This window comes from Colletotrichum aenigma (genome assembly GCF_013390185.1).
Source record: "Colletotrichum aenigma strain Cg56 chromosome Unknown KSG_Cg56_contig05, whole genome shotgun sequence".
Lineage (NCBI taxonomy): Eukaryota > Fungi > Ascomycota > Sordariomycetes > Glomerellales > Glomerellaceae > Colletotrichum > Colletotrichum aenigma.
In genome coordinates this window covers 2,721,304-2,747,997 of record NW_023500911.1, presented here as the reverse complement: position 1 = coordinate 2,747,997, position 26,694 = coordinate 2,721,304, and the positions used below count along the sequence as shown (strand labels likewise).

Sequence of the window (26,694 nt, the reverse complement as noted above, 5' to 3'; positions counted from 1 at the left end):
CGAACCAAACCATACCGATGTGATGCGGTCAATACCCGCGCATCCAAGTACTCTGCCAAAGAAAATAACGGTGACTGCAAGAAGACTTTCCTTCTCGTTAGTCTAGAGCATACTTAGGATCTTCCTCGACATACAAATCAAGGCCTGCCTCTTCTTCCAGAAGGGCACGCTTCTGGCGCCCACAAAAGTGACTGAATATCTCCAATTCCATGACTTAAAGCTGGAAGTCCTAATAGGCGGTGTACTGAAAATTGAAAAGTGCTTTACCTCAAGGGAGTTTCCATACTTGCGTACGTAGACAAGATTACAACGTTGGCCAACAACATACGCCCTTCTTTTACCACAGCAACCCATCGTCAAAACCAGCGTATCCCAGCCTCAAGTCCCAGTGGATCGAGCGCCACTCTTTCACATGCTTTTGCTGCTTCCCGTTTAGGAAAGGCCCGTTGATCAAGGTGAGCTCCCCACCTTTTCAGCACGGTGCACCGCCACAGGGGTCCAGAAACCCAAAAACTGCAATCCGTTGCAACTGTGACGCTGGAGGGGAATCCGCCCCACTCAAGATAGGGGGAAACCGTTGGCTGTTTCGACATCGTTCGATGACCGGACGAAGATGCGTTGGTTGACGACGGCGAAATCGATGTTGCATCTAGCTTCCCATCTTGACTGAAGAGGAAAAAGAAACAACAGGGTTAAAAAAGGAAAAAAAAAAAAAGATAAACGAGCAGAGATGCAGCAATACATTGTTTTGACTTCATGTCATGATTCAATTCTTGTCAACTAAAGGTGCTACTGGTAAACTAGTACTGCCTGTATCTGGTGAATCTTTCTCCCGGTGCTCCGTCCGCCTGCCCCGACGGGTTGAGGAGGGAAAAAAACAAAAAAAAAAACAAAAAAAACGGGCAGCGGCATAAAACATCCCTAGTCATAAAGACGAAAATCCATTCGTCTGGGGAGTATGGTTCCTCAACTCCAATGCTATGTGTGAGAATGGAAGTGAAAAAAGGGGAACAGTCTAGAATGCAATGAAGAAAAATGGTCCCCCAACGCGGAGCGCATGCCAGCGTCCGCGGATGCAAAGTGTTGCCTTTCTATGCGATGAGCAGGACGACGGGGCCACGGGGCCTGGTACCCATTGTGAATGCCGCCCCCAACCAGAATGCAAAATGCTCTAGATGCTCCGAATGCTTCCGTCCCGTTCCATGAGGAACTTTAATTAGGCCATGAATCGATGGCGGTGCGTCTATCGTCTCCAGCCCCAGAATCCTCCTCCCGCCGCGGGCGCGGGAGTCGCTGCTGGCGTCGGCGCCGGACTGGCGGGTTTGACAGGTTCTGTTGATGCGCCCGTGAGTCGGCCAAACACACCCATAGCGGCTGATGCGGCTGCTCCCGCGGCCGTAGGTGCCTCTGCTGCAGGTGCCGCAGCGACGTGACCGTGCGCTTTGCGCAAGCTCTCCAGTTTCTGCTTCATCTCTTCGGCCTCTTGCCTGGCAATAGCTTCGGCAGTCTTGGCTTGTACGAGCTCCAAAAGCAGCGCCTCATACTGGTCGTCTGTTGGCGGTGGAGGCGCCGGAACCGGAGGCGCAACGGTCGGGATGGTTGAATCGTGCGCCTTGATCAGTGATGAAGATCGCTTGCTGAAAATTGATCCCGCTTGGGATGGCGTCGACTTGCTCCTACCAAGTTTCAGCTCTCTCAAGCCGGTGCCGCTTGCAGAGCTCTTCCTAAGTGGCCCGTCGCTTTCGTGGTGACTATTACTCTCCGCCTCTGCAGCCGATGCCCGCGCTCTCATTGTGTGTATCTGCTTCTCGAGTCGTTGCTTGTCCTGATGTAGGATGCGCGTGTGTGAATGCGACTCCCGCACTTGGTCTTTCAATGCAGAAATCTCTTGGTCCAAATCGTGTATCTTCCGGTCGTAGTTCTGGGCCTGCGACACCGCGCTAGCCAGCTGGTCCTTGAGTTGCTGCAATTCCTGTTGCATGTGCGACTTTGACTCGCCACTTGCAGACTTCCTGCGTTCATCGCTAACATGGCGCCCAAATCTTTCTTCGACGACATCGAGCATCTTGGAAAGCTCCTCGGGTGAAGGCTGAACCTGTTCGGTAGCCTTGGCATTTTCTTGTGGCCCTGAGGCCACATCTCCCACGCCTCCCTCGCGTGCCTCAGTTGCGGGGTCGGTGGCCTTGAGAGTATCGACGCTCGCGTCGGTACTGACAGAGTCGTTGCTGGCCTTTTTACGCAAGCCGTCTAACAGCGACCGCACAACCTGCTTATCCTCCTCGCGCTGTTCCCGTTCCTGTTGTAGTTCGCTTGCGAGCAGGGCGTGATTTCGTTGCGCTTCGGTCAAGGCGGCGAGGAGGTCTTCGATCTGAGTGTGCAGATAATGATCTTGCGTCTTCTTTGCGCCAGTGGCATTAATGGACTTTGCGATGCCATTGCCGACCGGTGTCGATTCGCGGATGGAGGCATTGTCGTCAGTGTTGGATGAGTCGCGGGAGATGGTGGTGGCTTCGGTAGACGCAGAACTGAGGACGCTGACGGAGCTGGCTTCCATCGAATTGAGAGTAGAAGCCAGACTCTGCTTCGATGTGCTCCTGCGTAACATGCTCAAAGGCCGTGACGGAGCGGTGAGGCCCGGGCTCAGGGTGGAGGAAGATTTCGGGGAGATGATGGTGGAGGAAGCCCAAATGCGGCCCAGGAATCGGGACGCTGCAGAGGTCACGTCCGAGGAACGCGCCGCATTTGCACTAGCGATCTGCGCGTCTCGGTACCCCTGCTCCAACTGTGCCAATTTCTCGCGAGTAACGATACCCGATAAACTGACAAAATCCTGGACAAACTCATCTGCGTTGTAATGGTAACAATCCCACAGACCTCTCGAAAGGAGAAGTTGCATAACGTCCTCAAGCTCGGTGCACGCCAAAATCCGGGCCTGATTCTTCTGCATCAGGGATAGGGCGACCCGCATAAGGGTCTCCGGGGCCCCCTCGGCAAAGATGACATCGTAGATGCGAAACAGCATTGGCAGGGGACATGTAACGGCAAAAAAGCTGAGGAACCACTGTGAAACGTACGCCGGATCGACCTGAAGTTCTTCCAAATGGTTCGACACCGGCGTCAGATGCTCGCGCAGAAGCTCTCGAAACTGATAGATGCGCACATGCAGACCTGACAGGTCTGGCAGGAAACAGCTGCGCAGATCATAACGTTCCATCAATCTGCCCATCCCAATGTTAGCTTTGACGTCGCATTACCACAGAAACAAGGTTTCTTTTCGGTCGGGAGCTGCCCAGAAGTTGGGATCAACTTTTATTGGCACTTACCGAACCAATACACAGAACGCCTGCTTATCGGGCATGTGCATCAATAGCGGGCCGACCAGAAATGCCAGCCCTTGGCAGTAACCAATCTTTGTGTCGTAGAGACTGAAGCATTTCAGCACCCTGCCCAGCATACGCTGTCCGTCGCCTTCCGGGTCGCGAAACATGTCGACACCGGGGAAACTCCGACCCAGATCTTTGCCAATGGTGGCTTCGTAGGGGCTCGTTTCGCCCGAGAATCGCTCGTACTGCTCTTCCAGCGCGGTGTCTCTCGCGCCCGACATGCTTTGCCACACGACGCCCCGCAATGGCGGAGGGACACCTTTCCGGATCTTGTTAGATAACAACGTGGGCAAACGGGCAGCAGTTTGCTGGTAGTCCTTGACCAATGCTGCGTAGAATTCGAGGTCGGTCATCGGTGGCGGCGGGAGCATCGAGTAACGCAGGGCTGGGGGCGTCGGCCCCGTTACCATGTGCCGCAGTTGGGCCATTGATGGCGGTCTGGGGCGATTGGAAGCGGTGACTTGCTCAGTAGGCTGTACTTTGATGCTCTTCGGGTTCGTAGCCAATTTGTCGTTCTCTTTCTCGAGCATAGCCAGTAACATGGCCGTTGACTGTGGGAACAGTCGTTAGTTGGCCAAATAAGATATGATTTGTGCGGCGTTCACTCACTCTGTCGGTGTCTGCGTCCCTGGGTTCTTCTGCCTCTGTTTTTTGCAACTCGTCCCAGTTCACTTCTTCCTCTTCTTCGTCGTCGGGTGGAAGAGGGCTGATCACCTCGTCGGGTATGCCTATGGGTGAGACTTTCGCAGGTGATACCCTAGACACCAGTTCGCCGACCTCGTCACCCTCCTCGTCCTCGTAGTCCACAAGCTCGTCTTGGAGGGTCTTTGCAGCGTTTGTCACTGGCAAAGGCGTCGTCGGGTCACTTGGTGGTGTGGTATCGCCATCGATCTCGCCCTCGCCTTCGGCTACGTTTGTGGCCCCAACTGGCGCTGTGCTTTCGGGGAAAGGTAGCTTTTCGATGCGAACAGTACTAGGTCTCCTCCTCGGCGGCGAGCCGGGGCCAACGTTGGTGTCTATAGACAAGATAGGCGGTTCAGAGAGCCTGACGGTTACCATGGAATCGTGGGCCTCCATTTTGGGTGTCGTTTCCCGGGGGTCGATGTCGTCGGCGGCTGCGGGAGCGGGTCTCGATTCGGGTTTGGCATGCGTCAACTCGGTGTTGTTTTCGACTTCATCGCTTCGTTGCTGCAGCGCCGGCTCCATTGGCCAGGCCTACTATGCCTCGGCGGGTATACTTCTTAGTATTTTTGGTGTTTGGCCAGGGATCAGAGATGTCGACTGGAATGTGGACTCGCAAGCGAAGGGGCGGGCCCAGCAGTCAGTTGGTGGTCGGTAGGAGGGTCAACGAATGTACGGTCGCGGACCAGTGCCTGGCGCGGTCATAAAACGCAGACCAATCTCGCTGAACGAGACGGAGAATTCGAAGTTCGTGGAGTTGGAGTAGGGGTTTGTTGTGTTTGCCCGGCGGGAGTTCGGGAGTCGGGTCAGTCGAGTCCCTCTCGAATCGGGTGCCCAATGAATGTGCCGAGAAGGGAGTGCGAGCCTCAAAGCCAGGAGACAGAGACACACAAGACCACAAGCAATGCGGATCCCGGATGTGCACAAGGTTGGTGGCAGTAGGAATTGGGGCAGTAACACGACAGCCAGCAACGCAGCGGGTAGCTGACTGAGTGTGTGTGTGTGTGTGTGTGTGTGTGTGTGTGTGTGTGTGTGTGTGTGTTGTGCGTGACGAAGTGGTAGCAAGAGTGACCGACTGGCTCGGACGACTTGTGGACTTTTTTGGTGGCTGGCTCTCCCCGAAATATCTCGTCCAACGGTTTCCTGGTAATAAAGAAAAGCAAGGGGGCCTTCTGTGGGCAATTAACGACAAGGCAAAGCAATGGAAAGGGAATACAGAATCCACAATCCACACTCACACACGCGCGCGGTCTCTCACAGAAGCTCTCCTGGGAAGGGAAGAGGAGGAAACCTAAGGCGACATCCGGCGGCTCAAGGTGACAGGAGGGAGAGAAAGGCAGTCTTGGGACAAAACAATGACTGGGACTGGGACTCGGGAGGAATGAGAAAAGAGGGTTTGGCTGGACGGCAGCAGAGGGGATTGGCCTGTCAGGCGCGACGGGTGATGTGAGTGCTGCTCTGGTTTTGTCGTTTCATCGAGGGGCCAAGGACGCTGAAACGCTGGGGGGGATGACTGGTGGTCCCAGTATGAAGGGTGAGTGGGCTGGATTTGCCGTAGTACAGGCGGTTCCAGCAGTTGCAACCTAGAATGAGTGTATGGGGCCGTTCTCCGTTGCCTCCAGGCATCTCCTTATTGCTGTGTACAGCACTTTTTTCCGCGTGCTCGGGGTGGAAGGCAAGGGCATCGGTTTGGACCTCAGGACCTGTCTCGCTCGTGACGTCCCGTCTGGCCTGCCTGGTTGGAGACTTGCAACGCAGCATCCACACCGGTGGAAGGCCTAAGATAGGATGCCTAACTTCCTAGCGCAGGTAGACCGTATTATTCGTGGACGGGCCTTAAGGTAGGAACGCCAGCGAGGTAATAGGTTGGTGAGTACTGCGATTTAGCCAAGACTACCGCGGTGGTGCGTTCCTCTTCCCGTCCCTGTTCTGGCCGCCGATCGGTGTGGTGGGCAAAAATAAAATCAAAAAGAGTGCGGGATGTGCACAGGGGCCGGAGGGTGAGAAGAGGGGGGGGGGGGGGGGGGATGATCAGATGAGATGGGGTTGCTCTGGCACTGGGGATTTGCGATTCTCGACTGGTCTGGAATGAATTTGTAGAACTAAGCGGTCAAGGTCTGCCAAGTATGGTTGCTCTTCAGAGACACGTCCAAGTCGACACCCCCCTATGTCATTCCAGCGTGATTCTTCCTCCCCGACTTCAGTGTTTGTGATGGCGATGGGAGAGGAGACGCCGAAAGCAGCAGGTGATGATATTTTGCATCTACGCATTTCTACGCATTATGTCCAACCATTCATTACTTCCACGGCTGATTACTGCGTCAATTAATATGATGGGATGGATGCCCAGGACGGAGCAGAGGATGACAACATTTCATGGGCCCAAAGGAGGGGGATGGGGGCTTCAATTTCCCAGGGGCAAACAGCAGCCAGAATAGAACGCGCCCATTCGTCACTTGGCTGTGTGTGATATTGACCTTCCAAGTTCTTACTGAGTGCCTACCGCCAGAAATCCCCTGTAATTCTGTAATTCTTTTTCCAGGTTGCCGGCAACTTTGCTTGCACCTGACGCGTCCGCGTCGACATCCCCTATTTCTGGCATCAACCAACGGCGTTGCCACTGTTTATCTTTAACCACACTTGTATCCAATGACCGATGGATGATCCGCCCGCCCCGGCTGGATTCGATGACCGCGCCGCTCTCACCTCACCCACCCACCCACCTGCACTGCTCCTGCACCTGCACCTCCTGCACCATCCACCGGCACCGCAGAAGATGGGGGCGGCGGGAAAAGCTTGGGATGAGCAAGCTACTTTCTGCAAGGCACAGGACCGCTAGTGCGCCAACGACACCCGCGAAACCCTCCAATGTGCCAATCACGTCGCCGTCTAGCCCTGCACCGAACAAGCTTCCGCATCTGCACGACCCCGTGGCCGCCGCCAACCAGCGGTCCAGCTCAACGACCGGACGCCAAAATCCCCCCCCCCCCCCGGGCGCTGTATTGAAATTGCTTGCCTCGTAGTGTCTCCATATCCACCAGTCAATGTCAATTGTGTGCATGTTTTTTTTCCCCCTCTTGTGCAAAATCTCCCAGAGCTCGCTTCCTGCTCCTTGCCATTTGCCGGGTATTACCGAGGACCCAGCCTGGGGTCAAGCAAACGGCAAAAACTCCACAACTGAGCCGCTCAACGGCGGGGAGACACATGAGGATCGGGCTGACGGCCTGGTAACAAGACATCATCAGCCGTCTCAGATCTGTTGTGCAGATCTTGGTTCGCCATCATTCATCCTCCCCCCCCCCAAAATCGCTTGCAGTACCTTCCTATCGGACAAGCCCAAACTCTCCCAACGCCAGCTGTTATAAAGATAGACAGGGGGCGGCGTCGTGCTCACGGCCCACTAGGCTTTAAACACACAGACGTTTTCCCTTCTGTCCGGGTCGGGTAGTCGAGGACGCGAGTCCAACCACATATCGCCTCCCGGGAGATGAGACTTCTCTGCTGCTTGTTGTTTCTCACCACAGGTACGCCCTCGTAATCCGAGCCTCTTTCAGGCCCCTTCCAGAGCATGTTCAGCTCTGTCCTGAAGCTTCCGTCATCAACATGGGCATTCGGTATCTACGTACCTAGATGGAAGTGCACCCTACATGCAGGCAGGTTGTGGCATGCATATCAGAACCAAGCTTCCATCCTACCTTACCTTCCCCACGTCTTGGTCCGATATTCTGGTTGTCGCCATGCATACACGGCACGGTCGTAGCTGAAGCCGTCCGGGTGTCGGCTTCTCCCGGCTCGGACACTGACAGCCAGGCAGACTAGCATAGGAAACTCCTTCGCTCCCAAGCTCCTCCCTGACCTTTGTCTCCAGTTTCAATACTAACAAATTGGTTGCCAACGAAACAACTGATTAAACAAAGTCACACCACAAGCACACACAAGTAATGCACCAAAGTGCTGCGTTTACCCCAACTAGAATTCAATTCTCCAAGGTATATAACAAAACACACCACACCACACTACAACACCATCAATGTTTCCAATTCTATACAACCGTGTTCAGTAGGGCTATAAGGAGTCCGCCACACACTGCCTCCAGTCACAGTTGTTTACCCCTTCATCCGTAGAGATGGAGCCAAAACCCCGGGTACCATTCGTTGCACATCCCGGTGGTTATCATTTGATTTGTGCTTTCTGGGGGCGTCCTGGACCCCTTCTTTGTGTAATTGGTGCAATGCCATTACCAGAAGAGAGTTGGCCCTGTTGCTTTGTTGATCCGGTTGCACAGCGCTTTTGTCTTCGCACCCCACTCGCCGTGTCAAGAGGTTTCACAGATGCGTATCCACGGTGACCTTGGTCCAGTTCAACTCCAACTTGTGCACACGGCTTGGAAGAAATCGGGTAAGCTTGGTATGTAGTGCCAGTCTGGTTGCAGTCCGGCAGTATCCCTACTCTCTGGAATGACCTGCATAGGATATGGGCCTTGCATCGTTGTTTGAGGTGCAGTATCGTCCCCAGCTCTCGTGTAGCTTGCAATGTGTTGTTGCTGGTCCTAGGTTTGTGGCCACAGAGAGGGGGTATCTGTTGCTTGGATTTCGAATCCACTGAACCATTTTTTAATGACCCAGTTGGCGCCATTGGCATTGTCGGCAATCTGCACGTCACGAGCAGGAGAGGGTGTTGGCCCCACAAGACCACCCGGCTCCTGTGGTTCTGGAATATATACATAGTCCTGTATCGGGTTTTGGCCCGGCGCATCGTACGGAGAAAGGCTACCAAGACAGTCCTGCTAGGCCGGGACCATTACGCCAAGTAGATGCGCATCGGCACCTTGCGCGTCGTTCAAAGGGTCCATATGACTTCCAACAAGGAATTGATCTTCCTAGGATGGCACCATTCCATGGGGTTGATGTGACCCCGGCATATTCTGCATTTGCATCGGACGCTGAGCCTGGGCCATACCGGGGCTAGCTTGATGGCTCGATGGTCGCTGGCCTTGTGCTATGCCTTGTTGGCCAGGGTGCTGGCCTTGCGGGCGGGCCGGCGTCTGGAATGCCGGCTCCTTCTTTGGGTCAACGTTGGGAAAGAGGGCTTGCAGCTTGTTGTAAAGCTCGGTGAGGTAGCTAGACCTTTCTTGGCGGTCCGTAGTCGGGTCCGGATTGTTTTCCGCCACGTCCCCAGGCGGAGTTTGTAGACGGACTTTCAGCGTCATGTTCAACGGCGGGGAGGAAAGGTAAGCCGGCGACGGCGGTACTTGGACATTGCCTTTCCTATCTGCCAAAGCAGCCAAATATGCCAGGTTCGCTTGAAGTCGTCGCATACAACTAAACACGACGTCAGCTTTGGAAACCATTGAAGGATCCTGTCGCTTTGAAACTCACTGGCTGTAATCCTGTTGGACTGCGGTTTCCTCTTGCGAGGGCTTCCTCGCTGGGTCACCCTCTCCTGTTGGCGCAGCTTCCTTCTTCAACTCGGTCAAAGTGTGTTGTAGTTGCATTGACTCGTACAGCAGTTCTTGGTTGATCTCAAGCAGCAGTGAAAATCGTTCCTGTTCCCGTGATTCGCTGCCAGGGCTCAGGGGCGTAGACACCGTGGAGGTGCCATTGACCGTCGCATTCTGGTTGTGTGGGGGAAAGGTCGGGGTTTGGGGGGTGGTAATAGAGGCCGCGAGTTGCTGCTGCTGAGGTGCTGTCGTTGCCGGCGGCTGGCCGTGCGACGGGGCCTGTGGAGTTGGGAATTGAGATTGCTGCTGCTGCTGTTGGTGTTGTTGTTGTTGCTGTTGCGCCTGTTGCTGTTGCTGTTGCTGCTGACCAGGTTGTTGTTGCTGCTGAGGCGGCTGATGAGGTGGTTGCTGGGATTGTTGAGGTTGGCCTTGCTGTGGATGTTGCTGCTGGGGCTGGCCCTGCTGCTGCTGTTGGGGATGTTGCGGGTGCTGTTGCTGGGCGTGCTGTTGATGTTGTTGCTGCTGTTGATGTTGTTGCTGCTGTTGATGGTGTTGCTGCTGCTGTTGCTGATGCTGCTGATGCTGCATAGCACTGTTTGGTGACCCGTGACCCCCTTGCGCCGCGCTCATCGGTCTTTGTGGTGTCGATCCCAACGGCATCCCACCAGCGTTTGCCTGCCCTTGTTGTTGCTGTTGCTGTTGCTGTTGTGCTTGCTGTTGCGCCTGCATACGCTGCTGCTGTTGCTGCATCATGATCTGCTGCTGCTGCTGAGGCGTCATGGCCGCGTTCATCGGGAAGCCCTGCATTCCTCCAAAGTTGGGATGTTGGCCGCCCGGCGCGGGCATGTTACCACCGTAGGGATTGCCCTGATACGGGTTTTGAAAGGCCACTGGCAAAGACATTGAGGTTAGCGAACGCGTGTTTCCGTGTTCAGATGATCAAGAGGCACTGCGACTGCGCGTTGACGACGTGTTCTTCCGATGCTGCGGGTGCTGGTGGTGATGGTGATGGTGATGTCGATGGGGTCCAGCCTGAACAGCCTTGCCGATGACATCTCGCCACGACGGCCGACACGGACCCCGTGAGGAGGCACATGCGGCTTCAGGCAGCGTCATCAGGCGCAACGCATATACGAAAGTCTGCTGGGCGGGTTGGGCGTACAGAGGGAGAGACAGGACAAGGGAGGGGAGAGCTTACTCTGACCATTGGCGGCCATGTGCGGCATGCCGGCGTTCTGCATCATGCCTGCAGGACCAGCGCCAGACATCATCGCAGGATTGGGGCCTCCGACAAAGCCTGGCTGGCCACCAGACATGCCAGCGAATTGGTTGGGGTTGTACATCATCTGCTGGCCTGGCTGAGTAGGGCCAGAGCCTTGCTGCATATGAGGGTTCTGATTTGGAGGTGGGGCGGCGTTGTTGAAGGTCGGAGGGACATTGGAGACCTGAAAGCCGTAGCCGGGAGCGTACATGGCTGGGACGGGATGATGGGATGGGCGCGGAGCTATTATTATTATTATGGTTTGGGGGGGGGAGGGGATGGGGCTTGACGCGACGTGCCTGCCTAGGGGAACAGGTCGGGCTAGGGTGCTGCGATAAGCGTTGAGGTAGCAATAAACTCAGACTCCAGGCTCTGTCTGGTCTGGCAAGTCAGACACGAGCTGGTTTCCTGGCCGGCTGACTGGCTGATGGATTGACTTGCTGGTCGGGGCTGGGCTAAGCTGGGCGGAAGAAGTGAAGGAGGACGCGGCACGGTTGGCGGCGGCCGCAGCGGGCGACGTTTCGAGGTGTCGGCCGCAACAAGAGAGCGGCGCGGCGGGAGGAGTGCGTGGAGCGAGGAGAAGAGGTCCTGGCCTGTCCGGGCCGCAGGTCGACCTGGCTGGTCGGTTGACTGGCTGGTTTGCTGCTGCTCGACGTGTGTGATGAGCGGTGGAGAGCAGGGGTGCCACCGGTGCATCAACGGTTAAGCTTGGGCGATCTCTCAGATAGACAAAGTGACAGGCCGACAACCGGCAGCTTGGCCCAGTAAGAGAGCGATTCGACAAGCCGGCAACAAGTATTGTGTATTAAGGTACAACCATGCATACGACACGGATCCAGCTGTCCCTTCAATGCTCTCGGGGGTGCCTGGCTGGATGGTATGGCGCGTGGGCGTGCCTGGGATAGGGCTGGCGCTGTTTGTCTCGGCTTCTCTGCCGTAGGTTCTCCTCTGTCTGTAGATACTCTTGCGACTTCAAGGTGCGCAAAGAACGACAGAAAGGTGCACGGGGGTGTGAGATGGCAAACTGGGGAAGAAGAGGGCTGAGAGATGGGTACGGTGAGTAGGGATGGGGTGCCAGGAGACGGTAGTGACGTGGATGGATGGACGGGGCGCCAGATGGAATAGTTGCTGGTGAGAGATGAGGCGCAACGAGAAATAGAGATTGCCGATAATGGTTTGCGCTCTGTGTAATGGAACCGCGTCCGATGGATGGCCCGGCACGCGAACCCAGTGAGACACGACTAGAACAGGCAGTCGAGAACGGACAGTTTCTGGGTTGGGCGGGTTGATGCTTGATTCAGTGCCAATGCCGAGCTTGATCAGGCCGGGCAGTCAAGGTACCAAGGGGGAAAGTACCCTCGACGGGATGCGAGAAGGAGTGACGAGGGAATCAAAGGCAGATCCGTCGTCTTGGTGCAGGTGACGGTGCGCGTGGAGCAGCAAGCGGAGAATAGGTAAGGTAAGGTAGAATGGCGGACAACCGTGGAGGAGGTGCGGTGAGCAATGGCTTCGGTGGCGGCGTCGGTGAGGTGCGGCGTGGTCGCGGGCCGGACGTCCCTGATTGCCCTGCTGCAGAAACGACCTAAGCGTCCACGTATGGGATTGGTATGTGAGACAAGGCAGCGCGTGTGTGATGGGTGTGTGGTTGATTGATTGACTGCGCGCGCAAGAGGCAGACCGGTAGCAGAGAAGAGGTGTGTGTGGTATGTGTGTGTGTGTGTCCATCAGGCATTCGCGGCAGGAAAAGAACGCAGAAACGAAATTTTTTTTGGCTTTGGTTTTCTTTCCCCCCTGTGAGTCGTCTGGGAAGGGGCCACAGGTCTGAGAGTGTGGACACTTGGCCGGCTGAGGCAGGATTCGAAGTGGGGCTGCGTCCGAGGCTAAACAAGGGGAGGCACCGGCAGTGGAGGCTAACCTGGACAGCCGAGGCGTCGCTGACTGGTCTGAAGACATCCGCACCCAACCAGGGGGGTGCCTGCAGCCATCCAGGGTCAGGTACGCAGTACACCTGTCACCACGCAGAGAGCGGTCTTGGAGAGCACTTCATTAAACACTATTCTCACAGCTGAATGATCATTTGTACGTATACAATAAGCATTGATCCAGGGTTCTTCTGGTCGAGCACCAAGACCTTCATCAGCAGAAGTCGACTGGACCTGCCCGTGTGTCTCCAGCTACTAACTCCTAAGCCGCATATGTCGTACCGTATGTCGAGTTCCCGAAGACAACATCAACGAAATGCTGGGCTATAATCTCGTCTGCAACAAACCACCCACGTCAGCCGAGAGACGAGAACCAAGACCAACATGAACAAATGCTTACCTGCGCGCTCCGAAGGGTGCAGCTCGTCGTACCACAAGAACCCCGCCATTGGTTCCGAAGAGTCGACGCACTCGCGCGTAACCGGATCGCAGACCCTGTATGTTCCCGTCACGTTCGCCGGCGGAGGCAGGTACTTGGATGGTTCCGCGTGGATGTCTCGCAGCAGACTGTGGACGTCGAAGATGGAAAAGCTCGCTCCGGGCCACCTCTTCTTGACGAGCAGGTGGAATGCCGCCCCGTAGTCAAACATGGTGTTGGCATTCGTGGTGTACTCGAGCATTTTGTACTGGTATTCCGTCGTGTTGTAAAGCGTCTTGTTCGGCCAGAACTGGCTGTCTCCAAAGCCTCCACCTTCCACTGCTGCGTACAAAGGAGACTCCTCCAGAGGTGCCAGGTTCAGGAGGACGAAGTGACGGCCTCCCGTCTCGTAAATGTTGTCAAACACCTCCCAGATGCAGTCCACATACGTGGAAATGGTCGTTCCGGGAGCCTGCGAGTCCGTCAGGAAGGCACCATAACCCAGGTCGTTCGTTCCGATCCACAACGCGTAGACCGTGTTGTTCGCCTGCCTGTTGGGGTACAGAGATTCGAATGCGATGTCAGCCTTATAAGCCGGTATCTCGTAGTCCATCACTGAGGGAAACGGCTGGTTGATGGTAGCGAATTCTCGTGAGATTATCTCGTTAGAACAGGTAGCTCCAGCCACGGCATAGTTGTTGTAGTTCGCGTTTGTGGCCTTGGCGACGAAACGACCCCAGGCATATCCGCCGCTCGCTGTCGAGTTGGATTCTCCAAGTCGAAGTCCCGGGGGCGGAGCGCTGCCGTTGTTCCTAGCGAAGTAGCTTAGGCGCATCTCGTCAGTGTAGCTGTCGCCAAATGTTACCAAGTTCTCCAGCTTCTTCAGTCCGCACTGCAAGGCCGCGGCCGCCGCTGCCGCAGAGACAAGGGCTGCGATTGAGAAAAACTGCATGGTCGCTGTCGATTGGATGGTACCAAACACGAGACGACTTGAAGGGCCGCTGTGATTACCACGAGATGGTGGGAAGCTCGGAGGATGAGGCAACGGCTACATCTCCACGTTTGCAGATGGGCACCGTCTTCATATACGATTCCCGACAATTCTGTTCGACTGCGTCATGGCAATCAACTGGGCCGTTAGTCCGGCAGAACGGAAATGGGGTGCAGACCGATGGAGAGACGGGCAGAGAAGCGCCGCCTATGAAGTGGGTTAGATCATGTCTGGGACCCTGCAATCCACGCCTGTCTCCGCGTGCCAGGATCCAACGACGAACGATAGCTGCAGCTTTTTGTCAAAAAGATGATGGCTCCTGCAAGTTCCCCAGATCTGACCAGGGTCATAATGGGAATAAGTGAGGGGTAATTGGAGTCTTGGATGCGCTCGCAAGCAATCTGCCCGAGAGCTCCATGGACGTCACATCAAGAAGCACTAGCTTGTCATGGATGGGGAGGTCGGCAGAGGCTTCGATTCGCGCCGGTGAGAGTGGAGGGGAAATATGACTGGGACGTCGGAATGGCGAGGACCAACAGACTGCTCAACCGACTTGGCGTGGTTAGTCTGCTGTTATCGAGAAGCTTGTCCAGACCGTTGTCCACGACCTGCAGTCGGTTGATGAGAAAGATGGCTAATCAGCCTAAATTCGCCATGATCCGCAGCCCTAGGCCAGCGGGGAGAGCCGGCCTTTAAGCAGGCCGTCAGCCGTCTCAAACTTGAAGCTGGATATCGCAAAATTTGTTGCGCTAGAACGATGGAGGCCTTCCCAGAAGATATGTTCAACAGGTGGGAGGCGTAGACGTAATAACAGGCGAGACACAACTCGGAGGAAGACCGCATCGCAGGCAGTCGACATCGGCTCCAAACGTGACCTCGCAGCTTCTCCTTGGCCAAGGTCAAAGTAAGATCGAATTTGTGGTTGAGCTAAAAGGATATACGTGGTGCAAGGCTTTTTTCACGCCTTACATTTCACCGGCTTTCGAAGATTCCAAGCTGATGTTGTTCTCAATGCAACTATAATCCAGTTGATTAAAGTCTGTCTTAGCAATCAAGTCCATCCCATCTCGGCTTCGGCTTGGGATAAGGTAAGGTCCGTCACGTCCAGTGTGGCGGAATCGGCTTCGGCTTCTTTTCCGCGGTGACAAACCGTTGACCCGCCCACTCCACTTCAGAACGAATTCTCGATTGGGCAATCGTCTCTCCCAATGAACGTTGCTCTAAAAGCCTGGTGCGGGGCGGCGACATCGGATGCAATCATCGTGATTGGTCAATCCATGACCGCGGGGCAGACAGCGTCGCCCAAGTGCCGTGCCGATGCTCGGGGTGAGGATCCAGTTCTTGAATTTGTGATCCGTTGACTCAGCTAGGGTCTTGATACAACTTCGAGGCTGGGAATCTTAGTTTGGACTTTGGATATAAGACGGCCGAATACATCGTGATAGCAGTTGAGCAGATCAGCAATATCAACTCGTATCTTCACCATGTCGCCCTTCAACTTGGAAGAATGCGCCCGCCCAAACATTTTGGCTCTCGAGCCTTATCGATGCGCCAGAGAGTAAGTCTTGCTCTCCAAACTCACCCTACAGTTGCATGAGATTTGACCGGAAAACTGACACCCCTGACAGCGACTACAAGGATGACGGAACGAACGTCCTTCTCGACGCCAATGAGAATGCCTATGGCCCGTCGCTAGAGTCAAACTTTGAAGCGGGAAATCTGGGCATCGACTTCCTGGGCCTGAACAGGTATCCTGACCCTCACCAGCCCGAACTGAAGCAGCTGCTCTGCAGCCTACGCAACACCCACACCCACACAACCAAGAACCTCGGACCTGAGAATGTCTTCGTTGGCGTCGGCAGTGACGAGGCCATCGATGCTTTGCTGAGATGCTTCTGCGCCCCCGGCAAGGACCGTATCCTTACCTGCCCGCCTACCTACGGAATGTACTCCGTCTCGGCCCAGATCAACGACGTGAGCATCGTCAAGGTGCCCCTGAAGCCCGCTCCCGAGTTTGCCATGGACACGGACGCCATCCTCGACACTCTCAGCAAGGAGGACAACATCAAGCTGGTCTATCTCTGCACACCCGGCAACCCCACCGGCTCCGTGTTGTCCAAGGATGATATCAGGAGGGTGATGGAGCACCCGACGTGGAACGGTGTCGTCGTTCTTGACGAGGCATACATCGACTTCGCGCCCGAAGGCAGCTCCCTCGCCGAGTGGGTACTCGAGTGGCCCAACCTCGTTGTCATGCAGACCCTTTCCAAGGCCTTTGGCATGGCTGGCATCCGTCTCGGCGCCGCCTTCACGTCACCGCCGATTGCCCGCCTCTTGAACGCGATGAAGGCGCCGTACAACATCTCCAGCCCCACGAGCGCCCTCGCATGCTACGCCGTCTCCGAGAAGGGTCTGGCGGTCATGCGCGACAACCGGACCAAAATCCTTACGCAGCGAGATCGCATCATCGCGGAGCTTCCCAAGATCCCAGGTGTCGGAAGGCTGAGGGGCGGTACAGAGAGTAACTTTTTGCTCTATGAGATGCTCAACGCCGAGGGTAAGCCGGACAACGTCACGGCGCTGGCGGTATACGAGCGCTTGGCCGAGAATAAGGGCGTCGTCGTCCGGTTCCGCGGCAAAGAGCATGGATGCTTGGGTTGTCTACGCATCACGGTCGGCACAGAGGATGAGGTCATGAGGTTCCTGTCTTCCATCGAGAAGACGCTGGCCGAGGTTCGTGGTGCTGGACGTCAGGCGGACGAGGAGAGGAAAGAAGTGGCGGCGAACGGGGTAGTTGCTTAAGCGACTTTTGGACGAAAATGCATATATAGATAGATGATAGACAATCCAGTAAATCACGAAGCCTGCAGCCATGGAATATTGAACCACGACGAAGCATCTGCGAAACGTATCTTTACAGCAGAAACGACGATGGAGTCAACGACCAGAGCGAAGGGGGGAAACTGTTCAGGCTCAACGCAGGTTGACAACAGCCAAGAGAGCATCCCATCAACGGCTCTTCATCTTCATCTCCATCTCGCTAGACAAGCTAACAAAGACTATGAAAAAGAGAAATCCAACCTGGAGGCAGTGTAATACCAGGTCAAATCCAAGGTTCCAAAAATTGCGCGGCCTTCACAGGCCATGATTTTAGTTTACTTTGTTTTGGTTTGTTTGGCTGATTTTGTTTTGGCTTGGTTTTACTTGGGGGCTTCTCTTCATGAGTTTTTCCTCCTTTTTTTTCTCTCGGTTTTTTTTCTTTCTTAACTTGTTTCTTCTCGTTATTTGCTGCAACTCCTTCTGCTTAGTATTTTTTTCTCGTGTTTCTTTTTTTGCCCGTGTTTGAGGATGAGGGAGAAAGTGGGTTTCAAAGCCTTGGGAGGTTGGGTGAGCCTTTTGAAGAATTTCAGAACCTGCCGGGTCCGCATCCGGTGTGCCATCAAGTTCATGAGCATCAAGGGAACCAGCCAGTCAACTTTAGTGAACCAAGTCAGCCAGGTGCTCGGGATCCAGTAGGGCGGTAGCAGACCATGCATGTCGTCGCGGGAACGAACCAGCAGGGTGTCTCGGAATACACGGCCAGGAAGTCAGTTGCGGGTTTCCGTTAATAGACATCTATCGATTCACAGGAGCAGCGAGACGGCGCCAGCGGGCCACCCGAAATCGCACCTCCGTACCTAACAGCGGACAGAATTTGGACCCAAAGCGGGCGGCCGGTGGGATCGAGCCCGTGTTGGAAGAAGTCGGAGATACTGCGCCGGCATTGGTTCGTCGCCGTCCCCGAAAGCGGTCCCTTTTTTTTATGACTTGGTCGCCTTATGGCTACCCTACCGCAGTTTTGTGCCAGACCCAGAGTATTAACTCGGATTGAGGTTGCATAGGTGCAAAGCCTCTCCCAATTAGAGGCGGCTAAAATTGGTGCGCCGCTGTTTCAAATGTCGAGTCCAAAGTAACGGTAACCCGAGCTAGTGGCTCTCAAGTAGATCACAGCTAAACATGCATCCAATCAGTGGGCCAGACTCACTCACTGGCACCTGGACAAGCTTGTCGGACGAGCCGATCTCCCATGAGCTCCCATGGGGGTGCTGGACAGTCAGGGGGCCTGCACCAGTCGTTTCTCTCCAGCGCATGTATGGATTCTCCATTCAGCGCCGAGTTCATCGCAACTGCTGACTCTGCGTCTCCTTTCGGCGGCTCCAGGCTGGAGCTCTGCCGCCGCCGTGCCTCTTTCAGCCATCAAACGTGCGTGTGCCTGACTAGCGCTCCTCTTCCGCTGGTCAGCAACGAATGTTTTTCAAACGTGGTGGCCCTGTTCTCGCCAGCTTGCTTCCCTGCTCAATACGTGTTTGTGGATGGGAAAGAGCAAGCTCGACCAAGCAAGGGCAATGTGGTGTGCCTGGGTCTCAAAGGAATCAAAGAAAGTGGAAGGAAAGCGTCGACATGGGACCGTGGGTTGGCAACTTTGGTAGAGAAAAGGGACGGAGGGACTCGACAACAAGCCCCTGCACCTTTTCTCGTCTTCTGCAATGCCAATGCGGGGAGCGTAAGTGCCTTGCTTCCCCCACAACCCTCCAAGCCCCTGAGGTGGTCCGGCTCTTGACGTTTTCGCCTTAAGACGGCCGGGCCGCCGGTTCATGAGCGCCTTCCCGCCCCTCATCCCTGGTTCCTGCTCCTTACCACGCTCTTTCCGCGACTTTCTGTGTTCCTGACGTGCCCGTGTGTGTTCATCGGTGCTGGAAACTACATACCTTCCCAGCTTGGTTGTGGATCTGCCATCGCCATTGACTCCGGTAACTGGTTGCCCGCTTATACGCACCACAGGACAGTCGTTCATTCCTTGCGCAACGGCAGCTTCGTTGATCTGACGCTGCTTCCTACCTTCTCTTGCTCGTTTCGGTGTCTACCCCTGCCTTCCAAGTCCGAAAGAGGCAGCTAACACTCTCGTTTGTGGAAGTCACCAGACTCCTTCTTTCCGTTGCCATAAGCGCTCCCCTCAAGGCCTTGGGGTATATCTACCCAACCTCACCTCCAGACATCCATCTTCCTCCAACATCTCCCATCCAACATCCATCCGACTGGCACACGCTCTCTTTTGCTTTGCGATAGCTTGGCTTTCCATCTTTACCCATCTCTAAGCGTCGTCCGTCCTCTCCAAATCATCGAGACTGGCTTGCCCCGTCTACGACATCCTCACGTCAACGGCCAGGTCCCCGGCTTGACATCAGGACGGCATCTATTCTGGAACCGACTTTCATCTGTTAATCTTCCAAGTCTCTCCACCACAAGTCGGCGGCATGGTCTTCTTCAAGTCAGCCCTCGTTGCGTCTGCAGCAGCTAGTGCTTTGGCGGTACCTTACACGCAGCCCAACACACTCGACCTCAACAACACAAGTCAGCGATACCCGCTTACCACCACCCTTCAAACAACTTTGCTGACCGGCCTCCCAGATTCCATCAAGGCCGTTGCTGGCAGCCTTGCTCATGGCGCAATGTCCTACTACAATGGCAACGTCTCATCAGACGCCAAGGTACGTCGACATCCAGCACCTGTCCTCTGCCCCGCACTGACACATGTATTTCCAGATGGTCGGTGACCTGCCAGAACCCTATTACTGGTGGCAGGCCGGTGCCCTCTGGGGAGCCATGCTGGACTACTACCACTACACTGGTGACCCAAGCTACAACGAAGTTATCGCCCAGGCTCTCACTGCCAAGGTCAACACAGGACCCAACTTCGACTTCATGCCCCCAGAACACGCTTCGGAGGAGGGCAATGATGATCTGGGCTTCTGGGGCTTTGCTGTCATGGCCGCTGCTGAACGCAACTTCACTCAGCCAAATCCAGACGCCCCGTCCTGGCTCCAGATGGGCATCAACATCTTTGACTCTTTGGCATCTCGCTGGAACACGACTCACTGTGGCGGCGGTCTATTGTGGCAGATTTACGAGAGCAACCCCAACGGCCTGAACTACAAGAACTCAGTCAGCAACGGCGGCTTCTTCCAGCTCGCTGCACGACTGGGTCGCGCCACTGGCGAACAGAAGTATTTTGACTGGGCCAACAAGGTCTGGGACTGGTCAGAGAAGGTCGGCTTCATCGACGCTGACCTGAAGGTCTATGATGGCGCCGACTCTCGCGACGAATGCACCAAGGTCAACCCTCTCTCCTTCACGTACTCCACGGGCATCTACCTGTATGGTGCGGCCGTCATGGCCAACGCCACTGGACAATCTGTCTGGCACGATCGCGCGGTCAAGATGTTGGACACCTCCAAGCACTTCTTTGGCCCCTTTGAGAACAGCACAAACATCATGTACGAACCTGCGTGCGAGACTGTCGGCACATGCAACACGGATATGAAGACATTCAAGGGATATCTCTCCCGCTTCATGTACAAGTCGGCCCAAGACTTGCCTGAGCTCAAGCCCAAGGTTCTCAAACTGATGACCCCCACGACCCAGGCTGCTGCCAATGCCTGCACCGCAAATGACACTGGCGTCGTCTGTGGCCAAAAGTGGTACGTTGGCGGCAATGATCAGTCCGTAGGTCTCGGACAGATGATGAGCGCTCTCGAAGCTGTACAGGGCTACGCCGGCGATTCCGCCAACGACATTGATTCCAACAAAATTGAGCAGGCTATCTTAACCTAGTTGGTTTTGAACGACAAACTGCATGCTTCTGCCAAGGGGTCACTGAGCGCCAATGGCAACTTCGACCTTTTGCAGGAGAACATTACTTCGGGCAAACTCAAAATCGATACTCGTGGAAGCCAACCCGGGGCAAACGGTTTGAATACCACCATTGATTACGAGGTCAAGCACCAGATCAGGCTCAAGGGCGACGGCTCTTTCAAGGCAGGCTTCAAAGACCAAGCGAGTATCGGCGAGAAATGCAATGACGGGCATCGTCTTGGCCTCGGCGCTTGGAACGTTGCTGCGATTGTTGCTGGATCGCAAGTTCTCTTCTGGGGCATTCTCTGATCTGATGCCAGGAATTGGTGCAACTTTTCTGATGGTTTGAATGGCCGGGGCGTTTGGCTGGATGAACAGGAAAAAGGAGCACGGAGTATTGTTTAATCGTTATCGTTACTGGAATCACCTAATGATCATGAATCTTTTTTCACGGCTCTGAACTCGTCTGCTCGATTGGTTACCTCTCGTGGGTGTTTCCATGACATCAGTAACTCCTTTTGCAAACAATTCCACTTGGAGACGTCCAGTCTCTTCCACACTGTTCATGACGACGTGATTTGTTGAATTGCGTCTCCATGCCCGACGCCACGGCGTGTTCCGAGGTGTGACGAGCACCTCACAAAGCGAGATGGTATGTAGCATTCAGTGCCATGCTCGTGTGAGCCATGGGGACCTGTCGTAGTAGGAGCCGCCGGGTGGATGATGCTGAGCACGCTTCGGCAGGCAGCACGACATCGGCACAGCATGCCCAGGCAGGCGGTGGTATCGCATGATTTCGAGGTGACATGACGCTTGGGTGCCGAAGTGCTGCAGTCGAGTAATGAGTCCAGATGTATCAGTGGCGTTTTTTGTTTCTGTATCTTTTGCTCCCCTCTCTCTCGCGCGCGCGCGCCCCTTTCCTTGCAATCCTCGCCATGCTAGTGAAGCTTTCGAAAGGGGCCTTTTGTCTTTCGCTCACATGTACAGTCACGCAGTGCCAAGTCTATGGAACATCGGTGACGGTTGTAAATTGTTGTTGTAGAATACTCCAACGCCTCGGCGTTCTTCTCAACCCCGAGACCTACATCTCCCCGCAGTCTCAATCAGGGTGATGGTATGTAGCTTTCGTGTTTTTGCCATAAGAACTGTACCCGTGGAAACAAAAGCAACTTGGTATAACGCCGATATGGGGGTATCACTCCAATTGGGAGCACATTGCGTGAACAGCAGACCTGGATCGCCAACAAAATCAAGTAATAATAGGTTGCCCAGTGGGTGCCAACCTCTCCAGCACTCCGCCAATATCTCGCGCCGACGGCAAGAGGGCAGCGACCCTCTCGCCCATCATCACCCCGACGCACGTTCCTCTTTGCTCTGTCTACGTGTGGGATCGCGCCGACCCATTTTCGTGTTCTAGAGGAACGCTGCCTTTGCACTAGCGCATGTCTGCATGAATATCTTTATGGTGTATATGTACACCGTTTCCGGAAAATGGTGTTCGCATGCTACTATGCTATTACGGTAGCAACCAGCATGGTGCATATTGATGCGGCGATTACCCAGCGGGTCTCGAGACGCGACGCGGCGCTGGGGCTTGTCTCGACGGGCATGGATGAGGAGATGGCGCCGGTGTAGAGGAAGTCGTCGTAATTTGAGCCGTCGGTGGGCGCGGCCGTCGGCATAGCTTCAGTCTTGTCGGGCTTGTCGGCGAGAGTCAGGACACCCCATTGGACCTCGGAGCCGGTGAGGGAGGAGGTCCAGGACACCTCAGTCGGTCCTGTCAGTTTGCCATTCGAGTAGCCGCTCTTCAGGCTCGAGTAGCCAGAGCACGTCGCTGCCGTTGTTCCGCCTAATGTGCAACCGAGGTCCGCGATCCTATTCATGCGCATCAGCCTCTGTCGGATCTAACCTCGAACTCGAGAGACAGGGTCCTAAACGTACAGTGTTGATGTCTTGGTGCCGTGGAAGTCGAGCGTCTGCTGGCCTTCAACGAAGATGAAGGGGAATTCGAGGGCAAGGTCGCAATTAGGGGGCGTCTGCGGCGCGCAGAAGATGGTATATGTCGTTTCCTTGGAATTCTGCAGCAGAATCATAGTCAGTTTACCGGAGAGCGCTTATCACAAAGAGGGGGGGGGGGGGGGGCATAGCTCCTCTGGATTTCTTTTCGTACACTTGACAATACGCTGCCCCGCACCAGTGACCAGCTTTTAGCATCGTAGTGCGGTAGGTAGATCGGGACGGTGGTGATATCCTCGGCGAGGACGGTATTGGAGGAGACCAGACATAATGACAATAACGCGAGTAACGGCTGGGGGTATTTCATTGTGACGAGACGAGACGTGACGGGGCACACAGAGCACGTGGGCCAGCGGCGGAGGTAATCGACAGCACCGGGGAAGAGGGCGAAAGGTGCAGCAGTGGCGATTGACGTCAAAATGCTGAACTCGTGTACGGGAGGCGGCTCATCGGAGGCGGGCTACCTAGACAAGGCAGTTCCCGCAAGCCAGCCGGACGGGTAGGAGAGCTGGGTCGGACTTGGAATGGGTGGTAATATTATTAAGGTAAGGTAGCGTAGGGAGGAAGAAATCCAGAAGGAGTTGTTCTCGTTTCGGCGGCGGAGAGTGGGTTCGTTCGTTTCGCGGAGGTCCCGATGCGGGTGCGTATCTGTATCGCGAAATGCGCAATGGACCGTTCGTCGTTCCCGGGGGCCAGGTACGGCGGCGTGGGCTTGGTGCAGGGCGACGTCGGCGAGGGGTGTCGAGAGCAGCAATGGCAAGGGGAGGACAAAGACGAGGGAGCTTTGGAGTTGCTCAAGGTCTGGTCATATGCTGGACTTGAAATGCGACAGCAGACGAAGATGGGGGACCTGATCAAGTGAGCGAAGGAGGAAAAGGGCTCTGCCAATGCGCCGTCCTTGCCGGCCAAGGCTGGGCGAGAGAAGGTGAGCAATTGGCATTCTTTGTAGCAAAATGGAGGCCAAGAAACGAATACCAGACATGCCCTTGCAACTCAGCGAGAGGAGCGCAGAGTGGCAGAGGAGGCAGCGCAGCACAGCGCAGCACAGCAGCGTCAATGCCCAGGACCCAGAGGTGCCTCCACTGCGCTGGGCACCTCAGTCCGCTCCAGGTGGGCGTCCGCCGCGCATGGCGGATGCTAGAGGCCTACCGACTGCGTAGGTAGGGGAGGGAGGAGCACGGCAGAAACAAACGATGAGAGGTGGAAGGGGGAAAAGAGCCAAGAAATGCCAAGACCGTGAAATTCGCAGAAAAATATGATGAACTGGGTGGGCACGGGCGCATGAACTGGAGCTCTGAAGACTGGAGCTAAAACAACGACTGGCCAACAGCATCGCGCCGGGCCAGGGCAGGGCCACCCCGTCCGTCCCATTCCAGCGTAACAACCTCATGCCCGCCGCCCCGCCACGCTGAAGGGAATGCCCTGAGGGCTGAGGCCAGTCGAGGTCGTGGAGGTCAACCAGCTCCTTCCCTCCTAAGTCCTCCCAGAGGAACCTTTCGGAAACTTCCTGCCCGCTGCCTGCCCACTTTCCCGGTCCAATGGTCCCGCGCCACCACCACCCAGTGGAAGCTGCGAGGCCAGTGAGACCTGCGAGGAGCCCGACGGGCCAAGCTTGTGCCGAGCTGGTTGCGGTGAGAGAACCGTCAACGAGGGATAAGGTGCTCGCTCGGGCTTGGTAGAGGGATCAGACGAACATCTACCCTTGGCGCCCTTTGGACGACACGGAAGCTACGACCAGTCGCTGGCTTGATTGCACTGCAAAGTCGTGATAGCGCAATGCCAAGTCGGTTCACCACGATGATCCAATGTCATGAATCGGGCGGTTCGCTGCGTCGCCCAGGCGTCGGAATGAGAGACAGCCTATGTCCAAGACATTGCGGCATTCAGTTTGCTGGACGCCGAGATTCTTTCATGTCTTACCTAGGTACCTGCAGTGACGCAGTCAGTGCCTGTGCAACAAACCTCTCAACCCCAAGTCCTCGGCCCCTGAGCTGATCGCCCAGTTCTACGCCGTCAAAACAGTGGTCCCCAAAAGGAAAACATAGCCATCGCCAAGACTTGTCAGAACGCCCAGAAAGCATGTCGGCTGAGTCTGTCTCGTCCTCTCGTGTTCCTGCACCCCTTTTCGTTCCCAGCTTAGCCCCCAGAAAGACCAAGACACGCTTACGAAATGCCTTACCCACGCTCTTCTCTCGACCTCTTCCGGAAGTACGAGTGATATTCGTCTGGCCTCTTGGAACATCGCTTCAACGATCAACATACCCACATTTCGGCACCGTTGGCCGACCGAAAGACGTCAAAACAAACTCATTCCCGCCCTAGAGAAGAGTTTACCGATATGCTTCTCTGCTAACCTGCTTCAACCGCCCACCGTCCTCGCACCACATCCTGAATGATCCAGCTGCTCACGCCCAGCCATGCTCAGCCAAACACGGCCCTCCAGCAATTTCTGACCACGCGAAATGCCACACAGTTGTTCGAGCGGGTCGTTTGCCTCCACAAACGGTTCTGTCGACCGGCGCACCCAATCGGAGAATTGCCTTGCTGATGGGAGCCTAAATATCGTGGATGTTCTCCTGCCTTTTTCTTCTTTTGCTTTAACGCTCGCAGGATACGAGCGGCTAGCCAACATTGGGCACTCGTGTGTGTATTGTAAACCTGTTGCGGCACAGTCCTCGTAAAGCAAAGGAACTTCTGTAATGGGGTTGACTACCTTATACATATAGAATGCCATGAAGCCCGCAATTGCATCGCCATGTCGCACGAATAGTTGCCTGTCGTTGTATCTTGCGTCACAATATCTAAAAACAAAATGAAGCATTCCGCGCCCGTCCTCGTCGCCTTCATCGGCATGGCTGCCGCGCAGACCACCACCAAAATTGACGTCGTTGTGCCGTACATGGGCAACTCATCCTTCCACGCCTCGGTCCAGGATGCCAAGCCTGCCGCCACCACGTACATCCTGGGTTGCGAAGCAGACATCGCCAAAGGCGGCTGCGTCGCAGACGAGGACTCCGTGATGAACGGCACCTGGGACGGCCTCACCATCATCAATGGCCCCAAGACCGTCGCGCTGCACCACACTTACAGTGACAAGGACATGTGAGCTCTCTCCACGAATAGGGTGGCGTCGAATATATGTGTGAAAGGTGACCTAACATGTGCCATCGTCCAGGTCCATCGGATTCGAAGGCTCCATCGAAGGGTCGACGATGCGCGTTGTGGAAACCCAAACGCAGAGCGGCTCTACCGTGCGCATGGGTGTGTGGAATGTCGACACACAGAACTTCACCGTCGCCCTCACGGTGACTGCTGGCCTGGACAAGCTGGCGGCGCAGGCGACGGCGGAGACGGGGGCTTCGGCGACGGCATCCGGAGCAGCGCAGACTGGCGGGTCGGCGACGGGGTCGGCGAGTCCCACTTCCACGCCTAATGCGGCCGTGGCTCGGTTCGGCAAGGCGAACTTCTGGGTGGGCGTTGTTGGTATTGGAGCCGTTGGGGCCTTGGTGTTGTAGGGCTTGGTACAGAGTGTATGTTGCGTATGTGTCGAACGATGCTGAGTGGCCTTGAGTCAAAGTCATTGTTGCTCTGGACGCAGGTGATGTGTGTGTCGAGCTAGACAATGTGCTGACAAGGGGAAGATTTGTTTGTTCCTTGACAAACCACTGTCAGCCAAAGAATCTGTGTGTCCTTCGTCGGAAGCGAATTGAACAATCGGCCTGATCAGTAACATGAAGGTCGCCTCCGTAGACGCGGGAGGACCAGGATAAATACAAGTTGGATAAATCACTTCCAGTCCGAACCTTAGACTTGCGGTATCAGATCCACACATATTCTATCACTTCCAAGCTCGCCTTTTTACTCATCACCCCCACGAACGCAAATCCCCCAGACCTCAATCAACAAGATG

The 26,694-nt window shown here is 55.4% G+C and overlaps 7 protein-coding genes across 7 annotated transcripts; 3 read left to right on the top strand and 4 right to left on the bottom strand.

Annotated features, from left to right (window-relative positions):
• Positions 1–1,243: 1,243 nt before the first annotated feature.
• Positions 1,244–4,460, bottom strand: EVI5L (EVI5-like protein; the record flags this gene model as incomplete). Its single annotated transcript, XM_037323656.1, has 3 exons — positions 1,244–3,218; positions 3,324–3,934; positions 3,993–4,460. 3 exons carry the CDS (start codon positions 4,458–4,460, stop codon positions 1,244–1,246), a joined length of 3,054 nt encoding a protein of 1,017 aa, XP_037177795.1.
• A 4,483-nt stretch (positions 4,461–8,943) lies between these two features.
• On the bottom strand, positions 8,944–10,976 carry CGCA056_v008408 (uncharacterized protein; the record flags this gene model as incomplete). The annotated part of the gene is made up of 3 exons (XM_037323655.1): positions 8,944–9,385; positions 9,443–10,394; positions 10,703–10,976. The coding sequence occupies 3 exons, from the start codon at positions 10,974–10,976 to the stop codon at positions 8,944–8,946; spliced, it is 1,668 nt and encodes a 555-aa protein (XP_037177806.1).
• A 1,973-nt stretch (positions 10,977–12,949) lies between these two features.
• On the bottom strand, positions 12,950–14,057 carry aes1-4 (Acetylesterase; the record flags this gene model as incomplete). The annotated part of the gene is made up of 2 exons (XM_037323654.1): positions 12,950–13,023; positions 13,088–14,057. 2 exons carry the CDS (start codon positions 14,055–14,057, stop codon positions 12,950–12,952), a joined length of 1,044 nt encoding a protein of 347 aa, XP_037177483.1.
• A 1,523-nt stretch (positions 14,058–15,580) lies between these two features.
• On the top strand, positions 15,581–16,898 carry his3 (Histidinol-phosphate aminotransferase; the record flags this gene model as incomplete). The annotated part of the gene is made up of 2 exons (XM_037323653.1): positions 15,581–15,654; positions 15,725–16,898. The coding sequence occupies 2 exons, from the start codon at positions 15,581–15,583 to the stop codon at positions 16,896–16,898; spliced, it is 1,248 nt and encodes a 415-aa protein (XP_037178650.1).
• A 2,492-nt stretch (positions 16,899–19,390) lies between these two features.
• Positions 19,391–21,077, top strand: DCW1-7 (Mannan endo-1,6-alpha-mannosidase DCW1; the record flags this gene model as incomplete). The annotated part of the gene is made up of 4 exons (XM_037323652.1): positions 19,391–19,487; positions 19,545–19,624; positions 19,680–20,675; positions 20,748–21,077. 4 exons carry the CDS (start codon positions 19,391–19,393, stop codon positions 21,075–21,077), a joined length of 1,503 nt encoding a protein of 500 aa, XP_037178693.1.
• Positions 21,078–22,276: 1,199 nt separating this feature from the next.
• On the bottom strand, positions 22,277–23,091 carry CGCA056_v008404 (uncharacterized protein; the record flags this gene model as incomplete). The annotated part of the gene is made up of 3 exons (XM_037323651.1): positions 22,277–22,643; positions 22,710–22,846; positions 22,939–23,091. 3 exons carry the CDS (start codon positions 23,089–23,091, stop codon positions 22,277–22,279), a joined length of 657 nt encoding a protein of 218 aa, XP_037177807.1.
• Positions 23,092–25,596: 2,505 nt separating this feature from the next.
• CGCA056_v008403 (uncharacterized protein) lies at positions 25,597–26,299 on the top strand (the record flags this gene model as incomplete). The annotated part of the gene is made up of 2 exons (XM_037323650.1): positions 25,597–25,886; positions 25,960–26,299. 2 exons carry the CDS (start codon positions 25,597–25,599, stop codon positions 26,297–26,299), a joined length of 630 nt encoding a protein of 209 aa, XP_037177808.1.
• Between the last annotated feature and the right edge of the window lie 395 nt (positions 26,300–26,694).